Source organism: Scyliorhinus torazame, chromosome 4 (genome assembly GCF_047496885.1).
Source record: "Scyliorhinus torazame isolate Kashiwa2021f chromosome 4, sScyTor2.1, whole genome shotgun sequence".
Taxonomy (NCBI): domain Eukaryota; kingdom Metazoa; phylum Chordata; class Chondrichthyes; order Carcharhiniformes; family Scyliorhinidae; genus Scyliorhinus; species Scyliorhinus torazame.
Window position 1 is genome coordinate 206,355,226 of NC_092710.1, and position 14,167 is coordinate 206,369,392.

The 14,167-nt window shown below is 46.6% G+C and overlaps 1 protein-coding gene across 1 annotated transcript in view; it reads right to left on the reverse strand.

Moving 5' to 3' along the window:
- The window catches only part of LOC140410712 (ectonucleotide pyrophosphatase/phosphodiesterase family member 3-like), a 249,137-nt gene that overhangs the window by 23,894 nt on the left and 211,076 nt on the right, over nucleotides 1-14,167 (reverse strand). Inside the window, exons 20-22 of the mRNA XM_072499153.1 lie at nucleotides 10,705-10,859; nucleotides 2,697-2,832; nucleotides 2,163-2,240 (exon numbers count right to left, since the gene is read on the reverse strand). Of these exons, the coding sequence (XP_072355254.1) occupies nucleotides 2,163-2,240; nucleotides 2,697-2,832; nucleotides 10,705-10,859 (369 nt within the window). The remainder of the gene's footprint in view (nucleotides 1-2,162; nucleotides 2,241-2,696; nucleotides 2,833-10,704; nucleotides 10,860-14,167) is intronic.

Sequence of the window (14,167 nt, forward strand, 5' to 3'; positions counted from 1 at the left end):
CTTTTCTTTCTGAAAGACCACCAACTGCTCTGTCGACCATTGGGCTGGTGGGGCCGACCCCTTGCTCTCCGCCATCTTTTCCTATGTCAGACGAAGAATTTCTTGCTCTTGCAGCTCCTTTCTTCTCGACCCACTCCTGATCCACAGATCCATCCACTGACCTCACCAGTGGAGTATAACTTTCCTCCACCATCTCTGCAGCCTTTTCCTGCAAAACACCCGCTCAGCAACTGGGAAAAGGACCGGAAAAAACACCTCGAGCGGGAGCTGCCAAATGTGAGGCCACTCACTCCTTGGCCGCCACCAGAAGTCGACTAGGGGCTTTTCACAGTAACTTCATTGCAGTGTTAATGTAAGCCTACTTGTGACACTAATAAAGATTTTTTTTTAAATCACCTCGAGTGTCAAAGGGTGAAGCAGGCGGAGGCCATGCGTAGATAGCAGAAGGAGAGCGCAGAATCCAGAGCGTCCCACTCACCCACCTCATCAAACACCACCTGCCAAACCTGTGGCAGAGTCTGCGGATCCAGGATCGGACTATTCAGCCACTGCAGAACCCACCTCCCGGGGTGGGAAACAGGTCACCCTTGAGGCTGAGGGACTGCCCGAGTAGAAGATTATAAACGCTTATTTTTTTCTGAGAAACCCATATTTAGCTGTGATATAAATGCACCAGGCAACCATTCTTAAATACAATAAGCAATATATTTTACGCAATGTAAAAACATATAAACAATTACATTTTATTACTCTGCTTGATTATGCTGCCGCATGGAAGGTATTATGTTTGTAATTATGTAAGCGATTGAGCGGAAACCTTACCGAGAGTTTCACCTCAGAAAAACTGAGCCATTTTCAGCCAGATTGCACCCAAATTGGTAACTTGATCATAACATGTGCATGCTTAATATATGTGTACTTATACATTTCATAGAATTTACAGTGCAGAAGGAGGCCATTCAGCCCATCGAGTCTGCACCAGCTCTTTGAAAGAGCACCCTACCCAAGCCCACACCTCCACCCTATCCCCGTAACCCCACCCAACACTAAGGGCAATTTTGAACACTAACGGCAATTTATCATGGTCAATCCCCCTCACCTGCACATCTTTGGACTGTGGGAGGAAACCGGAGCACCCGGAGAAAACCCACGCAGACACAGGGAGAACATGCAGACTCCGCACAGACAGTGACCCAAGCCGGGAATCAAACCTGGGACCCTGGAGCTGTGAAGCAATTGTGGTAACCACTATGCTACCATGCCCCATTAAAGTGTGAATACCTGGGGCGGGATTCTCCAGTCTCCGACACCGAAATCACGATTGGGAGGAGAATCCATGTTGTGCCGAAATCGCAGGTGATGCCGCTTTTGTGATGCTCTGCCCCCTCCAAAACGGTGTACTCTAGGAGTATGCCGCACGCCGTATGGACGGCCTCAGGACGTTACCTGAGGCCCTCACCCTATGCTCTGCCCCCGATGGGCCGAATTCCCGACGACGTGCGTCTCTCTTGCTATTTTTGTCGGGAACTCTGCATGGCGGCTGCGGACTGAGTCCAGCGCCGCCACAGTCGGGGGAGAGCTGATCCATGGGCAGCGGGGCTTTGGCAGGGGCTGGGGGCACTGATGGTGGGTGGTCTGGGTTGGCACGCCTGGCCGAAGGGGGACACTATTTTGGCAAGCCGGGTCCATGCGCGGCTGGCACCATGTTGCACGGGGCAGCCGCTGCAGACCGTCGCCATGCGCATGCGCGGCCACGGACCCAGCAATTCTCCGGCTGTATCGGCAGCTAGAGCTGGGTGCTCGACGCTGTGTGTCTGCCAGCCCCCCACTAGACGGGGGATCGGTGGCCATTTTGCACTGTTTTGTCGGTCATAAAAGACCACCGTTCCCACGCCGGCATCAGCACTTCATCTCAGAATCGGCGAATCCAGCCCATTGTGCTTAAATCAGTTGCTTATTTCAAACTATCCAATAATTCACTTTTAGCGTTAAATTTCCACTTTGTTCAATTGCCTACATTGCTTGATTAAAATTATTGCACAATTCAATTTTTATGAGTGCAGAAATCACAACAGCAGACTTTTTATACTTGAAGCATTTATTCATTTAATTCAGAGACAAATTATACAATAAATAATTACTTATGTATTAATCTCACTTACTTTTGAAATCCTGATACATAGGCACAATGTTGCTCGTAATTAATGCATCAAATTGGTCAGTTCCTGTTTTATTCAGATCTGGAAAAAGACCATTATTTACGATTAATAAGATAGAAACTTGTACCATGAATATGAATCCTTTCCAGAAAAAACAATGAAAGCATATGGCAAAAAAAATAGGTTTGTATTTCAAGTTTTGGACAATGCAACTGAAGGGTTCATCTCCGGCCAGCAAACATTGAGCAAACTGAAGTTTGGCATCAGTTCTGGCTGTTGATCACTATACTCAGTCTAAGTTTAGCACAATTATGGCTCAAGTAGGAGACTGGATTTCAATTCCCAATTCCAGCTGTCATTTTTAATTGGACTGCTCTGAGTGGGTGGGTTTTCCAGTGAGTTACAATTCGATAAAGTGATCAACAAATCGACCCACTTTGAATGTAATGTGGTGATATCAGTAACCAATCTGCTTTAACTGAGATTATTTTGCATTCCAATGCTCAGTTTCCTCTACCAAATTAAAGATGCACTTACTCGGAGGATAAAGAAAATCATAGTTGATGTTTAACTTTGTTTTATAGTTTGAACACATCTGGCTGATGTTTGCTGAAATTCGAGGATCAGCCCGCAGGCAGTCTGAAATATCTGGTGGTAGTGAAGCAAACTTTGCCTAATGGTGAAATACAAGAAAGAGTTGTTAAAACATTGATTTGAAGAGGCATTTTGCTGGACTGAGCTCAGCTCTTAGAACATCTAGGAATGAACAGGTCTTCAGAATGTCAGCACCAAGTAGACCGACAAGAATATTCCAGTGCAGTTTAATGACCTGAAACGCTCTGAAAAGAGGCTGGGGAGGCATCTGAGGTCAAAATTACTCATCCCAACTGACCCAAAATTCGGTCTCATAGAAGGTTTTAGCATAGCGCCTGTTGGCTTTCTTCACCATTTCTACTTCTTGAGCTCTTTGTCCGAAGGCAGGTTCTTGTTAATGATTCTCATCTAAGGCTACCCGCACCACAGCTAAGTACTGTGATTTTATTTAGTACGGGTGGCGCAATGAGGTAGACCCTGAATCTACCTCAGCCGCAGTTGAAATCAAACATTATGCTATTAGCATTAATCTGATGTACACACTAGCTATCTCGCCAACTGAGTTAATTGACCTCCATTAGATTATTGACCCTCACCAGGAATAGACCAAAACAATATCCTGGATACCCCGGGGCAGGGAGCAAGCAATGAAGGAAATGGGGAACAAGATCATAGCAATTATGGCCGGGGGGGGCGGGGGTGGGGGGGGGGGGGGGGGGGGGGCGGGGGGAGTCCTCCTGGTTCTGGATCCACGGCCAATTGTTTTTTTTAGAAAAGAAAATTATATCAAAAATCTGCCTTTGAGGGCTACTGCTCTTTATCTGAATTCAAGTATTTATAAAAAGGTAGATAAACAAGTGGCACAAATAAAAAGAAATGGTTGACTCTTATTGCCATTTGTAGACACATGGGCCTGCATGTTATTGTCATCCACTGGTGTATTTGAAGGCAGACTGGCACATGGAATGCAGTGGATGGTCTGCCTGTTGACCACCCTGACCTGTCTTCCTCTATTCATGGCCTCATCCGGTCCACACTGCTATTTTTCTCACAGCGGGGGGGGGGGGGGGGGGGGGGGGGGGGATCTAGGCTAAGTGGGTAGCCAGATCTGTTTGCACTTTCCTTTTTTACATGATACATCCATCTATTTCATTATCTGTCAATTTTGAATTTATTAAACTTTGACATGTCTACCTTTTTCTAGTTCAATGAAAGATCATTGACCAGAAACGTGTCTCTCGTTTCACAGATGTTACCATGTAGCCACCTAAATTGGCCAACTCCCGATTTAAAATGGCGAACGGCAAAGGCTGATGGGAAAGTCAGCCAACAAGACAGAAACCGGCAGGTGCAGATTTGCTGTGTATTAAAACTCTGCAAAAGGCCAGACAACATCGATACCAGCGACTATCACCATAACAATGTAGCAGCCATCTGCATACTGATGAGCAATCCCCGGGAACAATAAGTAACATTTGGGACACACAAAGCAAAGCCAGACTCCCCGGCGCCAGCAGGAGCCAACACAAAGGAGGTGAACGAGCACCTCAAGACCGCCCATCGATCAGGGAACCGCTCCAGTATGGAGAAATCGAACCAAGCGATTGGGACAAAGTCCAATCACTTGGGACCAGGTACAGGGTCCGCCCCGAAAGGTGGGAAGTCCCTGGGGACTATAAGAGTTAAGCCCCAAGTTCAAATCGCGCTCTCTTCACCTCTTCATCCTGCCCAGGTCAGCCAGCAACACGAACCAACATTGACCGTGACCGGTGCAGTCACCGCCGAATGAAGTAAGTCTTAATTCAACGCTCGCTACGAGATAGGCGCTCCTAGCTACCAATCCGTACCAACTTCGAATCCCGCAGACTCAGAACCCGAACGGAAGGCCATTTGTTTCCCTGACCTGGTGGGCCAGTCCGAAGTTAAGCATAGGCCTGTTAGTTGTAGAAGTAGCTTAGACGTAGAATTTGTGCATGAGTAGCGATTACTGTGTATAATAAATGTGCTTTGATTTGAATCTCACTAATCGGTGTATTGGGTTATTGATCATTACTCGGACTTGAACCTCGTGGCGGTATCATAAAGATACATGGCGACTCGAGAGCAAAGGTAATAAAACAGAGCAATTGAGCCAAGGAGAAAGTTAGCAACATTATTTGGCGACATCTGACAGGACCCAATCTAGAAGTGGCATAACCACTCCGGGAGAACCCAAGAATTTGAATTAAAGATCCAATTGGGAACAGAAAACCACAAGCGTTCAAGCAGTTCTGATCAATACTCATAATTCGGAAGTGTGTGTATGCATGCGTAACTAACAGGGAGAGAAGGTAAAACCGATAGATTTTTTTGTTGCGACAAAACTGTCGGGAGTTTGTATATCGGAAAGTAGCGACAGCCGTACCCGTATTTACAGCACCGCCTTAATACCCCTGTCCCAAATTTGAAGAGCAGCATTCGGATAGGAAAGATGGCAATGCAGGAAATGCAACGCCTTATGAACCCAGAGGAATTTGCGGTCGCAGCGACCAGCAGCAGTAGAGTGGGACAATGTCCCATTTGGGAGGAAGAAATCAGGAAATATCTCAAAGAGAAAGGATGGCCCCTTTGGAATGAATTCTGTGACAACGAGGAGTCAGGCCCTGGGAGTATAGGACATACTTGGTGGGAGACCCTGAGCGAGATCCACAAAAAGAGCTTAGGGAAAGCTCGCAAGCCGATGGCAATCGTGTTCTGCTTGGCACAGTTGTGAGGCACAGAGGAGGTCGTTAGGATGCTCCGGAAAGAAGTAGAAGGCATACATCGAATGAGTAAGGTCGATGTAAGCGAGGTAGAAAGAGAGAACTTAGAATTGAGAAGGAAGTTGGCAGCAAAAGACAGAGAGGTGGAGGATGCCAAAAGGGCACACCAGTCTTGTCTGGCGCACTTAAGCAGCTTCCAGTCCCAATATGAAAAGGCCTATCAGGACACACAACGTGCAGTCCTGGTACGTGAAGAAACAGAGAAGCAGGTAGAAGCATTGCAGAGACAGTGCAGTGACCTAAAGGCAGCGTTAAGAGCACTCCATGCTGCCACCACGGAACAAAGACAAAGCTCACTAGACCACGCAAAGTGCCGGAAGCAGATTGCAGAGCTGCAATTGCTGCTTTCAGTTCAAAAAGGATTCCAGGAAACCTTTGGAGCAAAATTAGATGAGGAAGACGGCCCTGATTGGGAAGAATTAAACGAGACAGCGCAGAGATATGTTCAGGGAACATGTGCGCAGGGAAAGCCACAAAAGAGAAAAGTGCCCCAACCCCCCACAGAGCAGATAGTTCAGGCTCCAATGAACCCAGTCACCACCCACCGCACAGCCATCTTGGATGATACGGAATTTCGAGACTCCACCCCCTTAACAGTGACCCAATTACAGGACGCTTGCGAGAAAATCACACCGTTCCTCCCCACCTCAGACCCCCACCATTTCTTTGCCAGAGTAAAGCAGCAGGCGACCATGTATGGCCTGGATGAGTGAGAGTATGTAAAGCTCACAGTTTTAAGTTTAGATTCTTCAGTAGCAGCAGCCCTTCCCGATCCACAGAATGTAGGAGGAGGCACCCTTGCAGAAATGCATACCGCGATCCTGGATGCGATCGGTTATAACCGGGGTGACCCCGTAGATGGCCTCAACTAATGCAGGCAAAAGAAAGCCGAGCACCCCACAGCGTTTGCTGGACGCCTGTGGATCCACTTTGCAGCAGTCTTTGGAGACTTAGACTGTGCCCATTTGTCCCCAGACAACATGGCCAAATGGACCCGCACCCTTATCTCCCATGCCACAGAAACAGGACAGAAAGCGTGCGCCAATTCTGACCCCTCAGAGGAGTCTCATAACGAAAAGTGGGTAGTAAAAAGATTGTCCCGCGCCTGGGAGCAGTCTGTACAAAGCAAACCCGCAGTTAGGAAACCCGAGGAACAGCAGGAAGAGCAGGCAAACGTGCATCCAGTTAAAACGCACCAGAACCCCGCATGGGTAAACGAAGGAAGGAACAGCCCCCCACAGAAACCACCGGAATGTTACAATTGCGGACAATTAGGACATTACGCACGAGAATGTCAAGCCCCCCTGAAACAGCAACGGAATCAGCCCACAAATGCCCCCCGAACCAGCAAAGACACCAACAGCCTCGACCCCCCACCCAGGGAACCATACACCAGAGAGCCTGCTCCACCTTATGTGCCCCAGGGGTCATGTTACAACTGTGGGTAGTCAGGACACTTCGCCCGAGATTGCAGGAGACCCCCACCAGCTAGACTAGCCCCAGATATGAAAGAGAACACCACCCACAGCAGCTACAAGGTCCCAGCTGCCTCATGCAAACTGTGAGCGCTTACCCACCACTTCTCATAGCAGCGTTACCTCAGCAAGGCCACTTCATTTTTGTTTCACTGCTCCTTCCTTTCTTCTTCGGTCACGCTGCACTCCCTCCATATGCTAGTTACACCCCAGCCCAAATGTGAAACGGTGTCCTTTCTGATGGAACCTGCAGCATGTTTTATGTTGTTTGTACTGTTTTGTTAAATGTTGTATGTCAGACCGGAAGAAAAATAATTTCCACTGCCCCACGCCCTTTCGGCCGAAACCTGGCCAGACCCTAGTTCAGAGGAACTAGTTTGTCTGCAGAGACTTGTTAAGGTCTCAGACGCCAGTTCAGCGGAACTCGTCTGTCGACAGATACCACACGCCCGATCGTAATTGCCCTTCTGGTTCGAAGGTAGAACCAATACGGCAGCCCCCCACGATGACTACATTTCTTGCCTGTTCTTGTCGGTTGCTCAGGCAGTGGAGAAATGGCTTGGGACCCGCCCTGCCTGGGAACCCGCCTCTGGTCAACTACGCTCGGGTAAGGGAGACATGGCATTGGTCGCCGTCCTACCCGGGGACTCCATCCAACTCTTACACGTCGCGGCCCATACGCACCTCATTTTGGAAATTTTAGTTCAAAAAGTTTTGTTTTGTTTCCGGTAACCCTTAGGTTGCCAACCACATGCTATTTACATCCTGAAACATTTGGATGGTAGATCGCACAGTCTGCGAGATGGCTCGCACTGGTTCATTATTTGTAAGTGTGTCTTGTCCTGAATTCGGTTTTTGGAAAAAAAAATGAGGGAGTCACACATAGTGACCAATTATAAAGGGAGTAATTGGCACTAAAGGACAGACAGACTATTGTACGAGATGTTAAACCAAGATAGTTACAGACACTATGCTTGATTTCACAGAACTCCAGAAGCTCCAGGACCGGAGAAGAGAAGGGAAGAGAAGAGAAGAGAAGTGAAAGAAGACGCATCATGAGGACATCCTCCGGATTGTGCATTGTGATAACGGACATTTGGTTGCACGTGAACGCGAACCCCATGACCTCAAGCCCCCTAGCCGTTAATGATTCACTTCCCCACAGTACCCAGAGCCCAGTCACCAGCGGCACCGCACCATCTTGGTGTGCCAGGTTTATAATCTGGTATTCCCTGTCCTATGTGATAGAAACCTTGTTGGTACTGCCGATACTCTGCTGCATCGTGCAGACTATGCGTCTGAGAAAATGGAGAAGGAGAGCCTACCGCGCTCGCACCCCGGTATATAGGATCAGATCCCCTATTTTCGGATACAACCAGACCCCGACCCCCGCGATCTATAATAAAGAGCATTCATTTGCGTTTATATTGTCAATAAATAAATGTTCAGATGACTGCCAAGCCAGGAAACATGTGTATAAACTGCTATGATTTTGTTTGTATGGTTGAAGAAGTTAGAGTGATGAAATGTTTAAGTGGATGTAGTGTATTAAGGATAGTTAGAGGTTCCCATTTTTTTTGTTTTGTAATGCATGTCCCTGTTTGACAGAGCGCTCCTTAGAATTGTCAGTTAAAATTTTTTTGCATAGTTATGGTCAGTGTAGAGGCCATGAAAGAAGTGCTCACCAGGTCAGGGAATGGAAAGCAACGTAGTTATGTGATCCTTCACGCTTCGCGTTGGGATCACAAGGAGGGAATGTAGCCACCTAAATTGGCCAACTTCCGATTTAAAATGGCGAACGGCAAAGGCTGATGGAAAGTCAGCCAACAAGACAGAAACCGGCAGGTGCAGGTTTACTGTGTATTAAAACTCTGCAAAAGGCCAGACAACATCGATAACAGCGACTATCACCATAACAATGTAGCAGCCATCTGCATACTGATGAGCAATCCCCGGGAACAATAAGTAACATTTGGGACACACAAAGCAAAGCCAGACTCCCCGGCGCCAGCAGGAGCCAACACAAAGGAGGTGAACGAGCATCTCAAGACCGCCCATCGATCACGGAACTGCTCCAGTATTGGAGAAATCGAACCAAGCAATTGGGACAAAGTCCAATCACTTGGGACCAGGTACAGGGTCCACCCCGAAAGGCGGGAAGCACCTGGGGACTATAAGAGTTAAGCCCCAAGTTCAAATCGCGCTCTCTTCACCTCTTCGTCCTGCCCGGGTCACCCAGCAACACGAACCAACATTGACCGTGACCGGTGCAGTGACTGCCGAACGAAGTAAGTCTTAATTCAACGCTCGCTACGAGATAGGTGCTCCTAGCTACCAATCCGTACCAACTTCGAATCCCGCACACTCAGAACCCGAACAAAAGGCCATTTGTTCCCCTGACCTGGTGGGCCAGTCCGAAGTTAAGCATAGGCCTGTTAGTTATAGAAGTAGCTTAGATGTAGAATTTGTGCATGAGTAGTGATTACTGTGTATAATAAATGTGCTTTGATTTGAATCTTACTAATCGGTGTATTGGGTTATTGATCATTACTCGGACTTGAACCTCGTGGCGGTATCATAAAGATACCTGGCGACTCGAGAGCAAAGGTAATAAAACAGAGCAATTGAGCCAAGGAGAAAGTTAGCATCAACCAGACCTGCTAAGTATTTCCAGCATTCACTGATCAATTTTTAAAAATTCTTAATATCTTTAAGTCACTTAAATTTAAATGACTAGCTTTCAGTACAAAGGAGAACCAATTTGAAGTTAATTTGCCTTGTGTAATATTACAATCCAAATGAATAATCTTTCCCCCTAAAATACTGGATAAACAAACCCATTAACCCATTCATATGCTAAGGAATAAAAAAATGGAACCAGCATGTATTTAGTTATGGGTTTAACCCCCACTCTAGATCTTGAACATTGGCTGTAGGTTGGCACATTAATGCAATTCTGAAGGAGTGCAATATTGTCAAAAGTGCCAAATTGATAGACATAGAAGCAGAATTCGGCCACTCAGCCCACCAAGTCTGCTCCACCATTCAATCATGGCTGATATTAACCTCATCCCCATTCTCCTGCCTTCTGCCATAACCCCTGATCCCCTTATTAATCAATATTATGAGATATCAAAGGAGGTCTCACCTGCCATTTTGCTGGACATGAAATCTCAGTGTTGTTAAAGAGAGGGGAATTTCCCCACCAACCTAACTAAAGATCATAGGATCACAGAATCCCTGCAGTAGAGAAAAAGGCCATTCAGCCCATCAGATCTGCACCAACCCTTGGAAAGAGCACCCTACCACGGCCCACCCTATCCCCTAACCCAATAACCCTACCTAATCTTTTGCACATTAAGGGGCAATTTAGCATGGCCAATCCACCTAACCTGTACATCTTTGGACTGTGGGAGCAGCCGGAGGAAACCCACGCAGACATGGGGATAAACTCCACACAGTCAGCCAAGGCCGGAATTGAACCCAGGTCCCTAGTGCTGTGAGACAGCAGTGCTAACCACTGCGCCAGCATGCTGACCAAAGAAAATGATCAAGTTATTCATCATTCTTGTTGCTCATGGAATATTTCATAAGATTGCTATCATATTTGCATATTTAACCACAGTGATTAAAGTTCAAAAGTTACTCATTAGATGTGCCATGTAACAAGCTTACCGATTTGGGAACAGTGTAAGCACTCCATTGGGGCATTAAAATGTCAGCACTATATCCATTCACATAAAATGTATGAAACAAGAGACAATATGTGTTGCCCTTCTGCAAAACTCTGGGCTTTCCGTAAGGCATATTAAGAGCTTCTGCTTCTTTAACTGAAAGTACACAAGGTTACAATCATTACTCTGTTCCAAATGTAATTAAGGCTATATTAGTCCATAAAAATAATTTTTTCAATCCCTGCTCATTGGTTTCGGAACTTACCTACTTCAGCAAAGTGTGGTACGATGCAATTGCGTCTGTCACTCTTCACGAAGTGAGGTTACATTTATAGATGTTGCATTATGAAGATTTCTGATATGAGCAATGTGCATTTCCTTAGAGAAATTGAATGTTATCCTGAACTGACCTTGCTCATTTACTCATGACTACCCATAAATTAACATTGGCAAAGATTGGATACAGGATTCACAACTATCTTTGTCTGACAGCGCATATAAGAGAATATCAACTGGAAGGAAAAGATGCCCTAAGGTGATCTGGAAGTTATAGTGTGCGAACTAAGCTAAAGCTATATTCTAGCCATGGAAGCATCACTTCAAATGAATGTTCATTTCTTTTAACTGCCAATGAATAGAAAGCCTAACGCAAGTTATTTCTTGCCAAATCTCGAGCACATTATTTAAGATTCATTGTTATTCAGATAGAAACACCATTCGTTTGAGCTGGTTTTGAAGAGGTCACTGGAACCTTTGGCTGAATTTTTATCCTCGTGATAGGTAGGGGAGGTTGGCCTGCCCACCTCAGGAGAAAGTGCCCACAAAGGTGTGATCTTCATTGCTGAGGGCTGGGTGCGGGCCAACTGTCTGGGCAAGAAGTGTGGAGGCAGACACAGCTGTTTACAAGGTCCAACCTGGTGCTTTGGGATTTTATTCCAGTGCAAAGAAAAACCTCCAGCCCCCACCCCTTCACTCTCCCAGAGTTGGTGACATTATTCTATAGATCATTTTAAGGTGTCATAAAATTTGGTGACAACTCCTATGGGACGTCAAGTGATACATGTCTCCGCATGCAATGCAAGTGATATGATGGGTTTTTACAGGAAAAAGGACTCACATCCTCCCCCTCCCCCAGCCCCTTTTTATTTCATTAACAACAGAAAAGTGAAAACCAGAACATTTGAATTATTTTTAGGAAATTGTCAGGACACTTGGATATTTAATGAAAAACTGGAGCTGTCCCGGTAAAGCCAGGGGGCAGGATTCTCCAATAATGGGGCTATGATGGGACTGGTTTAGCACTGTGGGCTAAACAGCTGGCTTGTAATGCAGAACAAGACCAGCGGCGCGGGTTCAATTCCTGTACCGGCCTCCCCAAACAGGCGCTGGAATGTGGCGACTAAGGGCTTTTCACAGTAACTTCATTGAAGCCGACTTATGACAATAAGCGATTATTATAATTATTATTATTATGTCCCTTTTACACTGGCGAATCACTCTGGACTTTCCTGAGTGGACGCCGTGCGACATGGCAGACTCAGCCCGCGGAGCGGCACCAGGAATGTAGGCCCCCCGAGATTGCGCGTGCCCGCGGGTCCGTGATGCCTGATCACCCCCCTGGCCATCCATGAGGCCCCCTCCTGGTGTTCAATCCCCTGCACCCCACCAGGGCGGCCGCGGCCTGAGTCCGCAGCCGTCACCAGCCGTTCCCGACGGCCGAATAGGTGGTTACAACCACGCCGTCAGGAACTCGGCCAGTTTTCCTCGGAGAATCGCGGAGGGGGGCGACTGTCAATGGCATGCGCGCGATTCGTGACCGATTCTCCGGGGAAATCGTGGTAACAGTATTGGACCAGACTAACTGTCCTTAACCGGTCTGGCCTACAAGTGAGTCCAGGCCTACAGCAATGTGGTTGACTTTTAAATGCCCTTTGAAATGACCTAGCACACCATTCAGTTCCAAGGTTCACTCAGTTCATTAGCAATGGGCAACAGATGCTGGCCTTGTTGGTGTGGCCATCACAAAGATGCAGTAGGGAAAGGTCACTGTCTAAGGCCTTTCAGCCAAAGTCCACCAAGGGGCTGGAAATGCTATGGAACAATTTGGGCTGTATGACCAACAGTCAATGTATATGGTAAACATTCCATGTATCACAACCTTATTGAGGCACTTCAGAGTGCAACACAATCTATGCAGAAAATTTGAATGCCTGGCAGTGTATTTGAAAATTTGCACTTTCTGTAAAGACTGTTTTGAAATGTTTTGTAATGTCCTTTTAGATACTTTATGAACAAAGTATATTTTTGCAAATAAACAAATTCTGTCCTTGGTTCTGTCCACCAACATCACATCAAAGAATAAAGGAAAAAAATTGTTTTAACTATAATACCACATATTAACTTCGAAGCTACATTATTAGACTTTATAGGTTGTAATTGTGCTTTGATTTTTACAGTCTTTTTGCACATATGCCTAGCCAGTGGCTTTTCAATCTGCTTTAATGGCTCTTGGTCTTATAAAATAAACACTGATGTGTTGGGTGTTCTGGATCACATACAGGTCACCAACACTTGAAATAATGCAACACTATTTTATTGAATCATTAACTGTTTAAACTTACTTAGACTGTGGGTTAATATGATACTAGCTTTAACTAAAGACCTTTGCCTTGTCCTAACCAGTCAATGCACTCAGCACATGGTGAATGTCTGTGTTGCAGGCTGTGAGCTCTGTCCTCCTAGCTAGCTGCAACTCGAATGAGCGGGAACTCTGATGCCCCCTGTCTTTATATTGCGTGTGCTCTCACTGGTGATTGGCTGCGGTGTTGTGTGTGTTGATTGGTCCCACTGTGTGTCCATCAGTGTGTGTCTGCACCATGATATACTGGTGTATATTATGACATTCCCCCTTTTATAAAAAATGTACCTGTGTGGCAATAAATAGTGTATGGTGAATGTTCCTGACTATGTGTGTGTAAAATATTTACAGGACTATGTACATAAAAACTAAGCTATCGACATGGGAAGGTGCCTGGTGCAGAAAAACAGCGTGTCGCAAGAATAAAGAGATGAACACTATATACAAACCACTTGAACGATTAAACGGAAGAACAGAACAAATCAGAAAGTCCATAAGTCCACAAAGTTCACAAATTAAGTCTCTGAGGTGGGAGACGCATTCTGGTTGACCGCCTCAAGGGTGGGTCGGGAGCCGCCGGCTGAGGAGCGGTCTGGACTGCGTCAGAGTGAGGAGGATGCAGAGGGGCAGGAATCTCTGCATAGTCCAGGTCAGGGTCAACAGGAGGGCGTGGCATTGGCGGAGGATCACGTAGCTAGCGCGGAACGAGACGAAGGGCACGTCGATTGCAGCGCAGAATGGAGCCATCCGGTAGACGAACCAGGAACGAGCGGGGAGCCACCTGCCGAAGAACCACAGCGGTTGCAGACCAGCCACCATCCGGAAG